Genomic DNA, 21,656 nt, shown 5'->3' on the forward strand with positions numbered 1-21,656 from the left:
TTAAGTTGGTAGAAATATTAAATGCCTCTGTACTGTTGGAAGATTGCAAAGAATATCCTGTTGTAGTCCCTAGCAAGTTGAAATGAGGAAGCTAGCTTTGCTGTTACAGCACACATGCATAAGGTAGTAAGATTATATAAAATGCTGAAATAAGAGTTAATATAAGGTGTAGTTTAAATAAAATCATTGATCTAAAGTTTATATAGGTATAGATTGTAGATAATCATAAAGTAAAAATAGTACCAGGTAAGGCTTTAATAAAGAAGGTCACCTTGGGACAGCAATGATTTACAGTATGGTCAGAAAAAGCCCCTTCTCCCTTAAAAGTAGTGACAGAAGGTAAAAACCACAAGATTTACCACAAAAAGATGAACGTTGGTGCAGTTTGGAATAAACGATCTATGTAAACAAGGGCAGATCCTTCTTGGAAGAGGGGTATGTTCTAAGGACAGTGAGACCCAATCAATGTAGGAAGATTAGCATAAAATAATTAGTGGGGCAGGAGTTTACTGGAAGTGGGGAGAAGAAAGTATTTAAGTGGGAACCCAGGGACAGCAGCGTTAGTCTGCTCTGAAACCCAGACATGTGTTGTCGTTGGGGGGAGAGGTGGCCCAAGGATCTTTGCTATCTTTTAGTGTTTGTGAGTATTCAGTTTACTTTGCTTGCTGAGAAGTGCGGAGAGTGAGTTCTTGTGGTTGCTTCTATTTTTCCTGTTTTCAATAAAAATCTTCTTTCAAATGATGAGTCTTGCTTTGGGTTCCTACTTTTGCTGGGTTTTACAGAGGGAGGTTATCTGTGCATGGAATGGATGCAGAGGTGGCTTCAGTAGGAAGGAAATTATTGCAGCTCCAGATATGGCAGTCTTTCTCACTTGCTGGGTATGGGTTAGGCAACCGGGATCCAGTGAATCCAAGGCCTCCCCTGATCCAATTCTTTTCATCCCTTACCATTGAAGCACTGGCAGCAGCATTTTCCACAGCCGCAACAAGGAACCCCCCCCCCAAAATCTCATCTTTTCCTCTGCCCACAGAGGGGGATATCCGCAGGATCCAAGGCTCCTCAGCTACCTTTCCAGGAAGATTTACATTGTACATGGTGTATCAATTAACTAAAACAGCAGCTACTAGTTATGACAGCTATATATTACCATATATACATACAGGGGACCCACCCTGTAGAATTCCCTCCCCTTAAATATTAGACAGGTGCCATGTTGGTTATCTTTTCGGTGCCTATTGAAGACCTCCCTCTTTCAACAAGCCTTTAGGTTGAGACCTGTCCCAGTCTGCGACTGTGTTGGAATTGCCTTTTAATGTTTTTAAACATTTTTTTTTTAAAAACACAGTTTTTAACTTTTTTTAAAAGATGTCTTGAATGCTGTTTTGTTTTAATGTATTTTAAAGTCTGTTTTTATGATGTTTTAAAGGGTTTTTAGTGCTTTTGTTTGCTGCCCTGGGCTGCCGCTGGGAGGAAGGGTGGGATATAAATCAAATAACAAATAAATAAATATTGCCTCCAGTATCAAAAGCAATATGCCTCTGAATACCAGTTGCTGTGGATCAAGAGGGCTATTCTGTTCATGTCAGAACGCTGGATGAGATAAGCCTTTGCTCTGATCAGTGGGGCTCTTCTTATGTTCTTTAATCAAATATTAAAACTTGTTCTGGTGCAACTGAGATCCACATAAGCCAAAATGGTCAGTTGGCTCTTTCTTCCTTGCACCAAATTTGATGGGAATTAACTTTTCAATCCAGATTGTAGCTAACACTACAATCCTATGCACATTTACTTGGTATTTAAGCCCTCTGAATTCAATGGCACTTGCCAAGTAAACATACATAGGATTGCATTACAAAGTTAGCAGGTATTTTGCCACATTGGGTAAAACCTCTATGGCAGGTAGGAAAAACTGTTCCCCATCCAGATCATGCTGGGCTGCAACACCCATCATCTTTGACTGTTCACCATATGGTGACTGGGACTAAAGGGAGTCCAAAACATTTAGTGGGCCAGAGGTTCTCCACCCCTGCTCTATGGTTTTTTCTTCTAGTAATATGTTTTAAGAGACTCCTGAAAACATATTTTTTTTCTGGTCCCTAAGGTAGGACTTTTTACCTGTCTCTTTGTACTTTTGCCATTATATTTTACTATCTGTTTTTATGATGTGTTTATGATATTATGCCATGTTCTTATATATTGTACACTGTGTAGATATTAAATGTTAAGTGGTCTAGAAATTTTCTAAATATATAAACTGATGTTAACGGAGCTGATCTGAAACCATTATCAACAATATGTCTTGAACCCGGACATTGCTCAATGGTTACGAGGTCTGAACAGTTTTTGAAGCTGCTTGAAGTCTGGGCTAAACACTAATTACTAGGAATATACCTACCCATTATTTTGGGAGATGACTGGGAAAATATTTGGATCCAAGTTCAAGAGTATAATGAGCTTCTAATTTTAATCTAGAGAAAAATTCTCTTCAAGTATCTACAGGCTAACAAATATGAGTCTAAAATATGAAACACTAATTCTCAACATCCAATTCATTTTTAAGTGCTGATGCCATTACGGTGTTTTAGACCACTAGGAAATATAAGAGACTATACTCACTGTTCCAAGTTCATCGAAGAAATCAGCACAACTGATATCCTCTTGACCTCCTCTTGCCCATGCTTTCCCCCCATTTTTTAAAAAGTGTTATTCAGTGCAAAGCCCCAAGAGAAAATCATGCCAATTCCTCAGCATGCCTGAGAAAAATATCACCCTCAGTTATTTTATACCATGTTTTCTATTTGTGGTTTTTTAATTTAAAAAACTACAAAAATAGAAAACAAATAGACCTTCAGGTTTCTCTTTACAAAGTACCTCAACACATCATAATTTTTTTTAATTTGATACATCTTAAAACATTGTCAGTGTTTCCGACAGCATAACACAACAAGAAATCCACAAGACTTTAAACATGCTTTAAAATGACATTCAGCAAAGTATCAAAAATTTAATAAATAGCATACCGTCAGACACAAATACATTTTTCATACTAAATCATTAAGTCTACTTAGACTGGGAAAGAATAAATATAACAGCAATTGATAATCTTAACCTTATCGAAAGATGGATTTCTTGATATCATCTAGTAACAACAACCATTTTCTGGTCACAGAACTTGAAACTATGTTTTCCCCTCACTTGTGTGTTTTGCACCAATAATGTGATGAAACAAAAATAAGCCCTTGAAACATACCGAATATTTCTTTTTCTTTTTTTAAAGAGCACAAACTGACGCCAGGTAAACCAGCTTTTTTAAATACAATGAATAAATAGGAAATTAGTAAAGCAAATTCAGTTGCAGCAACAAACAACAGAAGAAAGCAAGAACAGCGCCATGGAAATATTATATATATATATATATTTCATTGCAGTATTAGAGACTAGTACTTAAAGTGATAGTGCTTGTGCACTAAGCTCTTTAGAGACTTCAACATAGTTTTAGTGCAAATCCCTTTAGACCAAACAAATTTAAACCCTATTAGGGAAAAGATCCATTAGCAGTTGGAACATATTTTCTAGAGTTATATGTACCTATTTCAGCTTTAAAAAAACGTATTATATACGAGAATTAAATGCATATTTTAACTGCTTCGGATATCTATCTTCAAAGAAAGACAAAAAACAACTTTGAATTTTTACACCTTATTTGGTTGTACCATACTAGACCAACTTATTAAAGTCAATGTTATAAAAGCTACAAAAGATTTTTTTTGCCATCAGTTTATCTAAGTTAACCTCTGTTTGAACTTTTAAAAGAAAAAATATATATAGTGTATTGGAGAAAGTCTCTCTTCCCTCTGAAAAAGTTCAGCATGATGACAATCAGTAATTAGACAATTATATTATAAACCACAAGAGGAAAAAAAGAATACTTTTAGCAATGATAAGCATTTAGTATATCCAGGTAAAATTATATTGGCAATAGTACGTTTGTTTTTATTTCAAAAAGGAATAAATATTCTGTACAAACTAGCCTGACAACCTGCAGTGAGTGGCAGGCAGACAAAAGTGGTTGAGCAGCTAAGTTTCTGCTTTGAATTACACCAGCATGTTGAAACTATCTGAAACAAGAGGGCTTCCAATATTACCTTATTCTGCTTTAACCTTTAAAGTTTGGGTTTGAAGGAACTAGCTACAGATGCAAGCTTCTGCCAATACTTAAAATGCAAATGTTCAGACAAATCTGAGGAATGTATTTTGAAAGGCTCTACAAATCTCATCTGTTGCTTGTGTGTTTCACAACTTACAAAGATATTCTGTCTGCAGTCACTTCCTTACACAGGTTTTAATGCTAACAGAAAAAAGGAGCTGTAGGCAAAGCCCTCGGAAGTTGACCTTTAAAGAATAACCAAACAGCAACAGATGCACATTATGTATGCTGACCAGGAAAAAACTTTTGCTTTAGTTGCCATGACAAAGATTCATTCAGTCATGCACAGTAACATTTTTAAGTCACATGATTTGCCCTGGATTCTTTTTGAAATGAAAAACTAGTTTTTTCTTTAATTATGAAGTACAAAACAATCACCAATATTGCTCCAACTTACATACATTTTCATCCATTCAAACCACACTTAACAAAGTAGCAATGCCTCATCATCGCTAGTTTCATTTTTCAGTGTTGATTCTAAGCAAGTGTCAGGTATCTGGGCAGTATGTACAATACCACAACGCTCACAAGGGCCATCTCGATTACAGGACCGTATTCCACTATGTGTTGCACTGTAAGGTTGTCTAAGCCCTTGTCCTTGTTCTGAGGTGAGATCAAGAAGAGGTCTTGAACAGTCATTCACATCAAAGTCTGATGCTACATCAGAAGTGGGAATCAGCATTTCAACATCATCATCGTCATCTCTTCCTCCACCTACCCCATTATCAAGCTGTCTCAAAGGACTTTGGTTCTGATTCACTGGACTTGATCTCCCTAAAGTGAAGCGTACCCAACGTAATCCTTGAGTCATACGACTAAGTGCACTAGAGAACTGATGGCGCCCTGGACTGCATCTTGGGGGCTCCACACTTGCCGTTTCTCTTCCATTGTCTGTACTGCCACTGGTATTCTGAACTGAGGAAGTTCCGCAAACCACAGCTGCTTCCACTGCTGTTGCAGGAGGGACCTTCTGAGGCAAAGTAGCAGCAACACCACCAACAGCACCTGCTGTGTCTCTTCGTTCAGTTTCTGTGTCTGTATCATCAGACTCTACTGAAAAGAGGTTTCGGTGAGAGCCATTTCTTTCAGCTTCTCTATTAGTATTCTGGTTGGCAATATCATCTCCATCTGATGAAACCAGTGCCAGAGATCCAGAATGACGAGATCTTGCAAAATTAAAGATTCGGTTCCAAATATTACTCGATCGGCCAGCAATTGGAAGCCTAATAGAGGTAAATCCAAGCTGAGATCGCACTGCTAGTCTCAAATTTTCTAAAACTGAAGCCTGTGAAAACAAAAACATGGATGAGTCAAATGCCATGCAGAACAAGCACCTTTGAAAGGAATGTGATGCTTTCCCCTCCTATTTCATTTCACCATGATGAGTGTCTCATGGTGTTTGCTTATACACAATGCTTCCTTCTTTCTGGGAAGATATTATTATACCAATTAACTTCTGTCTTTGAAATTGCCATTTTTCATTCTGGATTACATTCTAGTCCAATGGGTACCCACAGAATCCAAAGGCTGAGGCCTGCTAGAGCGACACCAGTGGCCAAATGAACTGTACTACTGCCTGCCCAATTGCCTCTTTACAGTGAGCTGATGTCCGACTGCACTTGGTCAGCAAGGAGAAAATTGCTTATAATAAAAGAAGATCTCCAGATAAGCTTAATTCAATGTGGTGACAGTTACAAGACTTGCACACAAATTAACTTATTTGGTTGTTCTTTAGTTAAACATACGTATATAAGATTCATTTTGTTGAGGGTTGAGGATTGAATTCAGTAAGACTGCTGATGTTCTTTTATATGTTTACATTTACAGTCTATCAAAATAAAACAACAAATATATACATGTGATATGTATCTAATGCATTTCTGAAATCTAGCACCCATTTATAGTATGTTTCAAGTGAGCAAAATTATTTATACAATACTTATCCACATTTAGGCACCCTGAATCAACGGCTTCATTTTCTGGTTATTTTTTATGCTTAAGAAGCTTCTTAGCAATTCCTTAAATGGTTTCAGCTAAAAAAAGGGCAAAATTTCCTAATGTTGAGTTTGATGAGATATGCATTTTATGAATTTAGTTTCAACAAATTATGTGTTCATTCCAATGACAATATACTTTGTGTATTGGAGGAAGCTATATTCAGCGACAATATAAAACCTTTGTATGATCACAAAGAGCTGTATCTCCTATATATTTGCTAGATTTATGTTCAGGGAACAAGTGTACATTCATTGAAGTGACTGAAAGGGGGGGGTCACCAGTTTGCCTTTGCTTTATGAAAGTGTCAGGAGACACCACTGAATTTCAAATAACAATATGAATTGGGGAATGTTACACAAGGCTATTAAGCGCCACCATGTGGTGTTTTGTGTTTTAACACCAATCTAATATGTAATAGACTGATTGCTATGCCATTCAGAGTATTTTCCCCCCAAAGGTATCACAGCACTCACCACACTGAGGCTGAGGTTGAAACGTCTGCAAAACTAGTTTTTCATGTGAAGGGCAGGGGCCTTTAAGGTTGTTTTTCACAAAGAACAGCTAAAGGTAAAGGTAAAGGTGTCCCCACACTTGTAGTGTGAGTTGTTTCCGACTCTTAGGGTGACATCTTGCGATGTTTACTAGGCAGACCATATATATGGGGTGGGATTGCCAGTTCCGTCCCCGGCCTTTCTTTACCCCCCAGCATATGCCGGATACTCATTTTACCAACCACGGATGGATGGAAGGCTGAGTGGACCTCGACCCCTTTTACCGGAGATTTGACTTCCTCCTTTCGTTGGAATCGAACTCCGGCCATGAGCAGAGCTTCGGCTGCGTTACCGCCACTTACCACTCTGCGCCACGGAGAATCTTAAAGAACAGCTATCCATGCCAATTTTGGAAATGGGGAACTTTTAATATAGACTATGATATTCATTTTATTTCTATACCACTTTTTAAGAATAAAATTATTCCTGGTGTCTGGTTAGGGAGACGAAAGGGACAAGCAAGTGGAAAAGAAGCATGAGTAATGCTAAGGCTGCAATCCAATATATGTCTACTCAGAAGTAAGCTCCATTGAGTTCAGTGGGACTTACTCCCCGGTAAGTGTGTACAGTAGGGCCCCGCTAATACGGCAGGTTAGGGACCAGGCCCCTGCCGTAAAGCGGAAATCACCATAAAGCGGAACCCATAGACTATAATGGGCCGTGTTGCGTGAAAATGATGTGAACATGTTGCAAAACGCCGTAAAAGCGCAAAATCGGCTTTAAAATGGGGAATTTCCCCGAATTGAAGGCCACCGCATGAGTGGAACGCCACAAAAAGGAACGCCGGTAAGCGGGGCCCTACTGTACTGGATTTTAGCCTAAGGCAGCAAGCAATCACTCAAGAAATCAAGAACTAAATGTTCAACTGTAAGAGGTAAAACAGTTACTTCAATGTGCACCATATGGTTTCTTAAGAAAAACACAGCATTCACATGAACAGACACTCAGTTATCCAGACATCTACTAAATGGCGACATCTTTTCACAGGTAACTGGACTTACTCTTCAAGCATCAACTATAGTTTTGGTGTGCAAAAAATAATACCGTAGAAAGGAGATACAGAAACTTGTAAATCTTCTGCAGCTCAATTCACACTTTAGAATTTCAGAACAACATATGGACACGCCTATAAAGGCTGCCACAGTGTACGCTTTGGAACGACTTTATTAATAGTGTTTTCAGTCCACTAGATCTTAGTGTTTTTAACACCTACTCCCTTTCTTTAGCAAAGAATGAGGAATATCCAAGAGAATTCTAAGCACCTTCACCAAACTACATATCCCAGAGTTTCTGGAGGAAGCCATGAAAGTTAATCTGATTCAAAACTGCTATCAGTTTCTAGTGAGGATATATATTTTACAATGGGGGGGTTGTTTATTTATTTATTTGATTTATACCCCACCCTTCCTCCCAGCAGGAGCCTAGGGTGGCAAACAAAAACTCTAAAAACACATAAAAACAGACCTTAAAACAAAACAACTTTAAAAACATTTTTTTAAAAAGCTTTAAAAACATCTTTAAAAAAGGGTTAAAAACATTTTTTTTTAAAATCCAAAATATTAAAAAGCAATTGCAACACAGACGCAGACTGGGATAGGTCTCAACTTAAAAGGCTTGTTGAAAGAGGAAAGTCTTCAAAAGGTGCCGAAAAGATAACAGAGATGGCACCTGCCTAATATTTAAGGGGAGGGAATTCCACAGGGTAGGTGCTGCCACATTAAAGGTCCATTTCCTATGTTGTGCAGAATGGACCTCCTGATAAGATGGTATCTGCAGTAGGCCCTCACCTGCAGAGCGCAGTGGTCAACTGGGTATATAAGGGGTAAGACGGTCTTTCAGCTATCCTGGTCCCGAGCTGTATAGGGCTTTGTACACCAAAACTAGAACCTTGAACTTGGCCCGGTAGCAAATGGGCAGCCAGTGCAATTCTTTTAGCAGTGGGGTGACATGCTGGCGATACCCTGCCCCAGTGAGCAGTCTTGCTGCCGCATTTTGCACCAGCTGCAGCTTCTGGACCAACCTCAAGGGCAGCCCCACATAGAGCGTATTACAGTAATCCAACTTGGAGGTTACCAGTGCGTTCACTGGTTCATCCAAATGTAATGAGATACTACAGTTAAGGTCACTATACTAAGGTTTGTATAACAGGTAAGCCATTTTAAAGAACGGGAATAATAAACTAAAATGTATTTAAGAAATAGGCACCTATAGCTAATTTTGAAGTGAAATCTTCAGTTCAACGTTGCTTTCTCTTTTTACTTTTTTCCAAAATGATGAAGTATTTACAGTACTTTTACTTCTTTTAAATTATAATGGTTCTAATAGTGGTTCTCAATAATAATAATAATCATTTAAAAGATATTGGAATGGGGTCGCCAAACTTTTGGATCTAGTGCGGACATTTGGAGTTTTGAGAAAGTGCTGTGGACGTGAAGGTGTGTGGCGGAATACAAAATAGCTGCCATGGGGGTGAGACATTATACAAAATGGCTGCCACAGCTAAAACAGCAGAAAAAGACAGGATCTCAAAATGCTGTGGGCATACCCCTCAAATGGGAAGAAGGCATCTACATCAGCCACCACTGTACTCACTAACAGAGGGAAGCCCTTTACACCCCTTCTCTATTCAGAATGGAAAGACATGTGGTCGGTCAATCCTGGCATTCAGTGAAATGAAGGCATGTTTAAGGGGAATGTTTGATGTAGGAGAGACCAAACAAACTGCATAGCTGGGCCAAGCTATGGCTTGGTCTGTCATCTGCACATGGGCAAGTGTTTTATCCCTGTCCAGGCTTAGGACCACAATACCTGATGGAAAGCCTCTCCCAACACGAACCCACCCATACACTATGCTCAACATCAAAGGCCCTCCTCCGGGTGCCTACTCCGAGGGAAGCTGGGAGGCTGGCAACAAGGGAGAGGGCCTTCTCAGTGGTGGCCCACAAATTATGGAATGCTCTCCCTGATGAGGTGTGCCTGGCGGCAACACTTTTATCTTTTTGGCGCCAGGTCAAGACTTTCCTCTTCTCCCTGGCATTTTAGCATGTGTTTTTAAATTGCTTTTTAAAAATGTTTTTAAATTTGTATATTTGTTTTAATGTTTTTAATTGTTGTAAACCGCCCAGAGAGCTTCAGGTATGGGGCAGTATACAAATGCAACAAATAAATAAATAAATAAATAAATAAATAAATAATGACAAGCTGTAATCAAAGTTTGTTCTATTATTTGCAGCTTATGGTTTGTCCAGAAATGCTAAACTATCAAGCTGAGTTCAGACAACATGCTAAGTCAAACCATTGCTTACCTCGGTGCAACAGCAGAATGACTGGAGAGGAGCAAAGCGACCATGATCTCCTCTCTGGCAGCTTACATGTTCGCACTGACCCATGGTTTGACTTAGCGTGATGTGCAAACCAGGCCATTGGCACAATGTCAAAGCTCTAAAGTTGTCAAGTAAAATCAAACAGAAAAGACACAATGAAATAAATAAATTTTTACTCCCCCTCTGAGGCAGGGAGCGCTCCAACCTGATTTCAATGGAGAAGAAAAGTCCAAGCTAAAGGGCTATGACCCCAAAGGCCTTGCTCCTCATCAATGATAAACTAAATTGCCTAACTGATAGAAAATGAGGCAGTGGGGCTCATATGGAAGGAGATGCTGTCAGAACTCCTTAGAATGCAGACAACTTAGGGCAGGTGTGGGAATGTTTTTTAGCCCCAGGGGCCTGATCTTGCAGGCCAACTTTGATAGGTGGGTAGGGCAATCCATCTGTCAATCATATGACATCATTATTATGTCACATGATTGGCAGGTGGGTTGCCCCATCACCTATCTAAATCCCTTGCATAGGATCCCAAGCTTAGGAACAACAGCGCAAGGGGTGTTGCCATCCCTACAGTTTGCAAGCCTCCCCATGCTGCTCCTTTCCACCTCTGATGTTGGAAGTGAAAAGGAGAAGCATGGGGAAGCTTGCAAAGAGCTTCCTTTGCTAAAGCAAGGCAGTGTTGGAGCTGGAAAGATGTTGTGCGGTGTGACTTCAAAAAGCAGTGCTGGAAGAGAGTAGCGGTTTCAAATGAATGGAAACCAATCCCCCCCACCCACTCTTCAGCAAGGTACACTCCCTTCACCCATAAGCTTATGGGCAGTTGTTCCAGCAAAGGAACAATCAGCAGCCCTCTTTAAGGTCCTAGTTGTTTCTTTGAAGCCCTGCCCTTACCCACCCAGGTGTAGAGGGATGAGCGTAGCTTCCCAAGAGCCTCACAGGACATAAGAATATAGTAAGAATCTGCTGGATCAGGCCAGTGGCCTATCTAGTTCAGCATCCTGTTTTTACAGTGGCCAACCAGATGCCCATGGAAATCCCCAAGCAGGACCTGAGTGCAGGAGCACTCTCCCCTGCTCCCCCAAGGTTTCCAGCAACTGGCATTCAGAAGCATACTGCCACCAGCTGTGGAGGCAGAGCATAGGCATCATGACTAGTTCCCTTTGATACCATTAATTCTCCATGAATTTGTCTAATCCTCTTTTAAAGCCATCCAAGTTGGTGGCCGTCACTGCCTCCTCTGGGAGTGAGTCACATAGCTTAACTGTGCGCTGTGTGAAGTACTTTCTTTTATCTGTACTGAATCTTCCCGCATGGGTCAAATGGGAAGGCCAAGTCTGGCCTGTGGGTAAGAGGTCCCCAATCCTGATTTAGAGTTTTTGAAAGGACCAGGACCTTGGACCAGGAACAGTGGAAGTCAGTGCACACGTTAGAAGTATCTCATGTCTGCAGAAGTTCCTTTCCATTAACCAACGGACAACTGTTTTCTGCAGCAAAAAGTATGATGCTGATCCTTCAATATCTCTCTCCTATGCAAGAGAACTATCCAAAATAAATTATAACCATGCTGACCACAGCCCACAGAAACACATGGACCAGCCCCCAGACCTGCATGCATACACACTAAAACTTTTTAAATAAATAAATAAAAAGGTACCCAATGTAACATGTTTTCTCATAAAACTGGAGAATATACTACTATGGAATTGTTTAGAGAGAACCGATATGTTGTGAGATATAATTTAAATCCACAGAATCCTGCTGTGGTAAGGAGTTGGGCTAGCTAACTAGCTACTTTCTGACTTTATAGTTGTCTTTCAGAGCAACCTATTTTGAATTAACATGAAAGCTCTTACCTGATTGGGTGAACAAACAGGGAAGTCTTCAACAGGTGGAATTAAGCCCTGTGCAATCAATTGTCCATAGGAAGGAGGTGCTTCCCTTCTCAACAACTCAGCCTCTACCCTTGACAACTGTGTCTCAAAAGATCTAATTAAGAACAGAAATAGATTATATGGATTTCAAATAACTTCATTTTCACAGATATGAGCACCACCATTATATCTGTGATTATATAGCCACGAGAGTGGCTGTATATTATAGCCAGCGTGGATATTTCACATTCAGCAATGTTAAATTGAAAATACCCCCATGCCACTCTGATGCTTCCCATAAGCTCATTTCAAAACAAAACCTTACAAAACTTATAGTCCTGAACTCAGAAATGCTTGATTAACAACCCTCTCAATTTTCATGACGATACACAAAACAGTCAGAGAGAATTGAGTTTTCAAAGTCTAAAGAGAGAGAAAAAAAGCCCAGAGCCCTTTTGGACTTTTTTCTCGGAGAGTTCTCATAATATGTTCATTAAAAATCAGCCATGTTCACAGAGTACCTGTAATCCTAATACTGACCTTGCCCCATACTCTGACCTTCATCTTCTGCAGTTTAAAAGTTAAAAAAATGTCTGGCTGATTTTTAATTAATTTAATAAATTTTTCCATTGAACTGAATTATAGTTTTGGGCATGCTCAGTAAGAACCAACTGTCAGTGTTCTAAAAGCCAGACTCACAGCTGCTGGGCTTGGCTAATCAGGGGGGCACAGCCACACCAGACTTTGATTTCATGTGAGACAGTCATGGATTCCCTCAGAGAATCCTGGGAAGTGTAGTTTGTGAAGGGTACTGAGAGGAGACTGTTATTCCCCTGACAGAGCTCCAGTGGCCAGAGTGGTTTAACAGTCAGCCACTCTGATTGAAGGTCTGTGAGGGGAACAGGGTGTCTCCTAGCAACTCAAAGCACCCTTCACTAACTACACTTCCCAGGATTCTTTGAGAGAAGCCATGTCGTGTCCAGGACGGGACTCAGGAACCAGACCAGTTGATGCAAGCAATTCAGTTTTTATTAACGTAATATCCAAATGGAAACTGCGCCTTCTCAAGAAGCAACACTGTAACACATATCCTGCGACATAGGAGAAAGTTGACAGAACAAGGGACTGCTATCTCTCCTCTCTTAAGAAGGGGAAAACGGGCACGAATTCTGTCACTCCGCCTCAATGTGCTCTCTTCCACCACCCTTCTCTCCCGTCTCTTCAACTGTCTCCTGGTACAAGGCGAAGGGGGAAGCACGGCCCCCTCCCCTTCTGAAGGCTCTGACTCTGGTATGGAGGGAAGGGGGGGCAAGGTTTAAACTGTCTAGCGGGTTTTCTTTGCTTGTCCCTGGCTCAGGAGGCCCTCCCTCTTCCTCCAACTGCTCTGAACTCAGGGGGGGAGGAGGTGTGGGAACTACAAGGGAAGGCTCTGTGTCTGTGAGACTTTCAAGGCCTTCGTTGCTGGCAGCGCTATCTCTGGGATTTCCTCCCCCTCTTCTCCTGCTCCTTGTTCACACAACTCTGGCCAAATGGCCCCCTCCCTTTCTTCCTCTTCTGAATCCTCAGGGCCCCAATCATACATCCTGACAAGCCATGACTCTCCAAAGTGAAATAAAGGCCTGGTGTGGATGTGGCCAGGGACAGCTTTGGTTTAAAATTGGGTGGGAGGCTACATGTGCCTGTTATAGAATAAAAAGGTGAGGGAAACGCTGAAAAACAATGATACTGTTCACAGTGTTTTCCTTTTGGAAAGGAAAGGGGCTTCCCCTCTACCCAGTGTCCAACAACCCAATCTCCTCCCCTCCCCCTCCCCCTCCCCTCCCCCCTCCCCCTCCCCTCCCCTCCCCCTCCCCAGGTCAGTGTTGGACTAGGACCTGGGAGACCAGGGTTCGAATCTCCACACAGCCATGAAGCTGACTGGGTGCCCTTGGGCCAGTCACCCTGCCTCTCAGACTCAGAGGAAGGCAATGGTAAAACCACCTCTGAATACCATTTACCATGAAAACCCTATTCAAAGGGTCGCCATAAGTTCGGATGACTTGAAGGCAGTCCATTTCCATTTTCAAACACGATTGCACAGAAATAAATCCCATCAAACTCAAAAAGTATGCAACTGATCAAACTAGGGTTGCCAGGCTGAGCCTCCAAGAGGTCTTCTATATCTTTAAAAGCTGTGCAGGGGGAAGGGAGAATTTCACCTTGTGGTTTTTTCCATTACAGTGTTGCAAAAAAACCTGCACTTGGCTGAATTTTCTCTTCTCTTAAAGATACAGAATCATTCTCAGGCCCTGAGCCTGGCAACCTTAGATCAAACCCACCCTACCTTCTCCTCCCTCCTATCCCCTCCCTCTTGCCCCTTCCCTCCCCCTTCCTTTGTCCCTTCCTCCCCCTCTCTTTCCAATCCCCACCTTCCCCTTCCTCCCCCTCCCTCTCCCCCTCCCCACAGTCAGTTTCACCTATCTTAAGCATGATTGCACAGAAGTAAATACCATTGAACTCTATAACCATGAAAATGATCAAACCTGCCCTCCCCTTCCTTTGCCCCCCTCCAATACATTCCTTCCCCTTCCCCCTCCCCCTCCATGATCAGGTTTTCCTATCCTAACCATGATTGCACAGGAGTAAATCCCATTGAATTCAATAAGCATGCAAATGATCAGACCTGCTTTTCCCTCCTTCCCCTCTCCTCTCCCTTCCTCTTCCCCCCTCTTCCTTCTTTCTCCTCCCCTGCCCACTCCAGCCCTCCCTCCCCCACTCCCCCCTGGTCAGTTTTACCTATCCTACTCATGATTGCACAGGAGTAAATCGCATTGAACTCAATAAACATGCAAATGATCAAACCTGTCCTTCTCCTCCCCTCCCTCTCCCCCCTGCTCCCATCCCAGTCTTCCCCTCTGCCTTTCCTCCCCTCCCTCCTCCTCCTCTTCCCCTCCCCATCCCCTGTGGTCAGTTTCACCTATCCTAAGCATGATTGCAGGGGAGTAAATCCCACTGAACTCAATAAGCATGCAAATGATCAATCCATTCTCAGCAAGCTCGCACAGGACCCCATTTCTTGCCTCCTGGATTAAAAAGCAGGGAAATTCACTAATAGGCAAAAAACCTTGCGATTTAAAAATGTATCTATAGCCCAGAGATATTTCTATCAAAGCAGGGAAATTGGGCAGCTCTAGTGAATGTGCCAGGGGAGCAGGAGACCTGACCTCCTCTCTAAGATATTGGACTGCCCTACAAATTTGTCAAAATGCAAACACCATTTGGGTTGGTCTTTCACAGTCCAATCCACTTCTTGTGTACCTTGGAAGAATTTGGTAACATGTGCCTCTGAGCATATGGTGAGCGGTGGCAACACCTGCAATCAGCCCAAATAATAGAAAGAAGACATGTGCTGTGCTGATCTTGTTTTAGCAGGCAGGAAGTAACATTATTAAGACAATTGATATAATTTAGATGGTCACTTTAAATATGTCTGATTTACTTTGCAATTTTAGTGAAGTTTCCTATAGGAAATCATTTTCTTTTGCTTCTCTTTCTGTGAATATGTGAAGTACAGCAACACTTTGCAAAATTTACACTTAAAAAACTCCAAAAATAATTGTGGAATAATGGCACTGACTATTCTACAGAATAGTCTCCAGTGGACCTCAGGAGTGTCTCAATTTACACAAGATAAAACAATGGGAGGTGAAATATATTCTAGCAAAATTCTAGGTGTGCTCTATGTTTTTAATTGACCGCGCCCACCTTGCCTTAAATAACGTGGTTTAAAACATAGCAGGCTGAAAACATGCATCCTATTTTTTCCAACAGCTAGAGTCATTGCTGAAGTAGCAACATATTGTAATCAGTCCGATTTTACATCAAACTGCAGTTTCAGATTCAACTGTTAATGCAGCCAAAACAGAAATAGAACATAACCTCCAATTTGAAACACAAAAGGGTGTCTTCACCATCATATGACATTGACCAATAAAAAGACTTTGAAATTAATGAAAATAAATTTGACACAGATTTCTAGGATGCATAATGAGGGAAATAAAATTTTCTAGTTTAGATTCTCTGTAGAAACATTAGTAACACAGGGAAAAAGCAAAGTAATAACACCAACAAACATACAAAAATATAATTCTCCATCTTTGGAGATGGCAGGTTTGCCACCACTCACTATATGCTCAGAGGCACAAGTTACCAAATTCTTCCAAGCTACACAGCAAGTGGATTGTTCTGTGAAAGACCAGCCCAAATTGTGTTTGCATTTTGCCAAATTAGTAGAGCAGTACAATATCTCAGAGAGGAGGTCAGGTCTCCTGCTCCCCTGGTGCATTCACTAGAGCTGCCCAATTTCCCTGCTTTTTAAAGTTTGATAGAAATATCTGTGGGCTATAGGTACATTCTTAAACCGCAAGGTTTTTTGCCTATTAGTGTATCCACCTCTACTTCCTGTCCCTCTGTGGTTTCCTCTGAGTCAAATTTTAGTTTGCAGTCTCTTTGGGGTAGGTGTCTGTCCTCTTATACTCTAAAGTGCCATACAGACTGATGGGGTTATAATAATTTAACACAAAATAACAACCCCAAGAGTTGAATGACAACCCTAATATAATTTTACAGAAGGAAGAACCGCGTATACACAAGCGTGTTGCCTATATATGCCAAATGAATTACTAATGGTAATCAAGACCAATCAAACTCTATTTATGTAATGATCCAAAATTATGCTGTTGTGTGCCAAAATACATTCAAAAGAAGGGCTGAAGTCTATTTCCATTTCCATTAGGTGAAGCACATTATCAGAAGAAACCATCGTAATCCATGAAGGATTCTGGAAGGCTTCCTTGTGCTGGGCCACACCAGGTATGGGCAGAGGCTCTAGCTGTAGGCTCTGATCAAGTAGAGTATTGGCTGACAGTGGCCTTCTGCTGCTGCTGCTGCTCTTCTGGGCGCACAGTGAGTTCTCTCTATCCATCCTCTACAGCCAGAAGCCTCAAGTCAAGCCCTATTTGGAGGCACTAAAAGCTCCCATGAATATGTGGAGAATTCACAATCATGCTGCTTTATGTACTACAAAAGCTTTTTAACTGGTAAAGAAAATGTATACAATTCATCAATAAAAGTAGCCATTCATAGTCATATGTTTGGACAATATTTTTAGGTAAATTTGAAATAACTAGCAGCTTATATTTTATAATATGATACTTACCTTCGTTCAAACATTCTCAGAGAATACAGCTTACAAGTGCATCCCAATGCAATGACAAGGAGCAGCCCACAAATAAGGCTTCCAATGACAGCAGCAGTTATTACTCTGGTGGGTACAATAACTGGGCAATTCTCTTCATCACTACCATCCCCACAATCATCTTGGGAATCACAAACCCAGCTTTCAAACACACATCGATTATTTTTGCAGTGGAAATTTCCTGGCTGGCAAAAGAAGCAATTCTTTTCATCTGAACCATTGGGGCAATGATTTTGGTAGTTGCAGCGATCAGAGCGTGGATAGCAGGCACCATTTCGAGAGCAAGGAAATTCTTCTTTTTGGCACATAGTGCAGTTGGTTTCGTCCCTTCCATTTGGACAATGCCAATAACCATCACAGCGCTGCTGCTCTGTGTAACAGCCCCAGTTTCCACCGCATGGGATTTCCCATGGCAGACAGAAGCCATCTACTTGATACGTAGCATTAAATCCTCTTGCAGCATTCACTTTGTCAGCACAAAAATGCACTCTGATTTGACCAGAAGAAGAAACAACTGTAAGAGGGGCATGAGAGTCAAAAGCAGTTAAAACACGCAATAGCTTGTGTGGATTCTCCTCTAATCCATCATATATTTTGACATAGTCCCCATATCCAGTACCATCAAGTTTAAAGTCAGTGAAACGCAAAATAACTTTGCGGTGATCCCCAGTATCTATCAGCCAAGTGCAGTTGCTGCCTGGAGGATAAAAGTCTGGGTAGTTGGGAGAATTGAAAGTACCATAAAAATATTTTAGCAACTGCCCGCATGTTGGCACACCACAGTCTATTTCATCTCCCAAGTCAAGACAGTCAAGGTTTCCATCACATTTTGAAGATTCTGGAATGCAAGTGTAAACATTGAAACGAGACAGACACTGGAACTGGTTGTATGCACATGGCTGGAAGGAAGCAGCAGTTGGAGGACTAACTTTGGCACAGATTTCTTCATCAGAGTTGTCTCCACATTCATCCATGTCATTACATTTCCAAGATTCTGGAATGCATTTACCATTAGCACAATGGAACTGGTTACAGTTGCAGCTTGGTTCGCTGGATTTCCCTAAAAATTGTACATTTAAGAAATGATTTTTTTAAAAAAAATATTACTTATTCTTACAATGTTTCATGCTTAAGGCACACTATTAAACACTTATGGTTAATGATTAAAGCTTTCACTAATCCAGTAATGCCCTACAGAGGTTGTTGGGCTATAAATACTATCAGCCCCAACCAGCATAGTCAACTGTCAGGGATTATGTGAGTTGTAATCCATCAACATCTGGAGAACACTACATAGGCTACCCCTGCACTAACTGGTAAGAATCAGAATCAGCTGGATATAGTATTTTAACAGGTCATCTGGAACAATATTAAAGAATGAGCTGAGCTAACTGGTGTAAAAAAAATTACAGTTTGAGCAACTTCCTATTCATTTTATTCCACTTATTCTGTATATTATATATTGCTTCATACTGAAGCAGTTCACAAAGAAACATACAAAAGCAAAATACACTAAGTACCATAACACTTCATTATGTAACATTATGGTACTTTAATAATGTGTATGTTTATTAGTTTGTAGACTTTGCATTCAAGAAGATGTTGCATGTTCTATCATGGATGAGTGGTGCATGAGAACGTGTACATGCTCCATCAAGAATGAAGGGTGTACTGGATAATATTTGGTATTTAAAATGCTTGGGAGGACTGGTTTCCTTTTCTGAGCTGTGGACCAGATATCAATATTTTCAATATACCTGCTTCAAATATCCCTAAAACTGGGATATCACATTATAACCTGTTAGCAATCTACTTTCCAGGTTTTTTTTAATGTCTGTCCTCCTAAGATATTAAGCAACTGATGCACAACCTTTTTTAAACAAAACAAGGTTAAAAAGAAAGCTCCCAAAATCTAGACCAGCCTTTCCCGATCTTTGGGTCCCCAGATATTATTGCACTAAAATTCCCATCAGCACCAGTGAGCATGGCCAATGGTCAGGAATTATGGGAATCATAGTCCAGCAACATATGGGGACCCCACAATTGGAAAAGGCTGATCTAGATAAAATAGAAAATGTTTAATTGCAACGTTTCTGCATATAAAGCTCACCTGCAAAATAAGTCAATCTGAAGCCTTTCCGTGATATATTATCATCTGAACGAAATCTTATCCAAACATGGTCCTGTGAAGATATATATGGAGATGGAACAGAAGATCCACATACTCTGTAATTTTCTATGTTCTTGTATGCCCCTATTGTCAGAGAATCTGAACTGCATCGCCGTGATCCTTGAATATCAAAATCCTGAAAACTACAAAAGGCAAATATGTCTTAACCCTTTTTTTTTGCTTTGTTATATATTTGCATAATCATTTAACAAACAACTAACAACAGATTCTTATGTGAGTTTCTGACATACATCAGCAAGGCCTAAGGAAGTATCTTTTATCACATTCCAATTCTACAAACATCTTAAATTTTTACCTCTCTAGTTGGGGGGGGGGAAACGCCTTTCAAAATCCTAACAGTTTTTCTAATGTTTATTAGCATTTTAGAGCATGTTACAATATAGAACATCAAACAAATAATAATATAACAAGAAACAAAGCAGTAATAAACATAGCCAGTTAATCCAAATGGCAATAAAAGAGAAGTAAATAGTGGGTGGGATAGAAGAGGGGGAAGCAGAAACCTTAACAGTTATAAAATACAGAATACAGAATTGCCGGCAGTCATTTCTACGTATGAACTACAGTTATGAGATTTTCTTACATCTATTCAGACCACTGTTTTCTTTCTCAACCCCTTCCTTCCCACTAAAAAGAGCCAGTTAGCAGATGTTTTACCTTTTTGCCATATATGCATCATTCTTTCTGTCTTAACTATTCTAAATGGCAACCTGAAATACTATTGTGATATATTGGGTTTCGTACTACCAGTTCTATAGCAAGTTGCATGCTTCCATGTGCACAAGAGGTTGCTCAAGTGGAAAAACGTATTTCAATTTAGTTTCCACTTTTAAAATGTTATTTATTTCAATGTGTTTATACCTTGCTCTTCAACCCTAAAAGGGATTTCCAAGTTTTGGGCAGCAAAACCAACAAAGTGAATAATGCAAAAGCTCTCACAGACTGTTCTAGTGCAAGGTTTAAAACAGCACTTCCATGTGTGGAAGATACTTCCTACATTCGTAAAGACACATTTGGATCCAACCTAGTGAAACTAGTTCCTCAAGGAACTTTAACTGTGTTGTTTTCAAATAGCAGAAAGCAAAATGTTTTTGAAAAACAGGATTTTCGAAAGCAGTTTCTGGTTCTGCATGGGGATTGACTTTTTAATGAAAAAAGTAAGTTCACAAAGCCAGTAAAAGCCCTTGCATAAGCCTAAGAAACCCTTTTAAGATCCTTCCTTAAATATATATTTCCTGACCTTATTGACCATATAGTCTTTATTCTAGAGCCCAGTGTGTAAAATGGTATGGAATGCTCCCAGGCATCTATAATTTTAATTTTTTTAGTTTTAAGATCTGACAGGCACAGGGTTGTATTCAGTGTACCACTAAGCAAATTATTCTATCAGCACAAGGATTTCTCCTTGTGCAACATAACATACTCTTCCTCTCCTCCACTGCGCCCCCCTAAAATTGTTCTGGAGGTTCCCTCAACCCTTTGGAGCAGATCTGGGGACAGCAAGGGGATGGAGAGTCTTGTGCTGCTGCAATTATTTAGTTGAATACCACCCTTAGTTTATGTGCAGCTATATATCTGGAGTAAAAAGGCATAAAAAAGGGCTAAAAAAATGGAAGATATTAATTCAAACATTTATAAGAACTAAATTTCCAGTTACTAAAATATGTAAAGGAAACAATTTTAGACTATTATTTAAACTTTCTACAATATATTTATAAAGCACAAGCACTTAAATTACCTTATTGTAATAATTTCACCTGGGTTTGCCCGGATATACCAGCTACAGTTCATTCTTGCAGGATATTCAAGAGGCCAACCTGGACTAGTGATTATCCCATTTGGGTCTTTAATTTGTTCTGGAATATCTCCACAAGCTGAAAAATATACAAACTGATGTCATTAGTTATAGAAGCATTTCTGCAAATTAACAGCCAGTTCCTAAAGTTTAGTGCAAGAACACATCATTTCTTAAGATGGGACTAACTGTACAAATGGTACACAAGCCATGTCACAAAAATATAGTTTATTTGGCACTACACCACAAAATATGAGTTATGATACCCAATATCACACATCTCCATCACTGGAAAATGCTCTCCTTAGAGATGCATTATCATTCTCTAGGGCAAAGCACATCAGTGTGCAATTACCACAGTCCACAGTTATGAATAAGGGAACTGTAGCTGTGCACCCCAAAATAAGCATTGTGCCACCCCAAATGACACTTCCACACCAGCAGGGTGTAAGAACACCCCTATAGCATGCCACAGAGTTGA

The 21,656-nt window shown here is 40.3% G+C and overlaps 1 protein-coding gene across 1 annotated transcript in view; it reads right to left on the reverse strand.

Annotated features, from left to right (window-relative positions):
• Positions 1-2,890: 2,890 nt before the first annotated feature.
• LRP12 (LDL receptor related protein 12) overlaps positions 2,891-21,656 on the reverse strand; it is a 351,165-nt gene continuing 332,399 nt past the window's right edge. Inside the window, exons 2-6 of the mRNA XM_061604820.1 lie at positions 21,119-21,254; positions 19,300-19,502; positions 17,151-18,249; positions 11,936-12,068; positions 2,891-5,492 (exon numbers count right to left, since the gene is read on the reverse strand). Of these exons, the coding sequence (XP_061460804.1) occupies positions 4,632-5,492; positions 11,936-12,068; positions 17,151-18,249; positions 19,300-19,502; positions 21,119-21,254 (2,432 nt within the window). The 3' untranslated portion in view covers positions 2,891-4,631. The remainder of the gene's footprint in view (positions 5,493-11,935; positions 12,069-17,150; positions 18,250-19,299; positions 19,503-21,118; positions 21,255-21,656) is intronic.

This window comes from Rhineura floridana, chromosome 1 (assembly GCF_030035675.1).
Source record: "Rhineura floridana isolate rRhiFlo1 chromosome 1, rRhiFlo1.hap2, whole genome shotgun sequence".
NCBI lineage: Eukaryota > Metazoa > Chordata > Lepidosauria > Squamata > Rhineuridae > Rhineura > Rhineura floridana.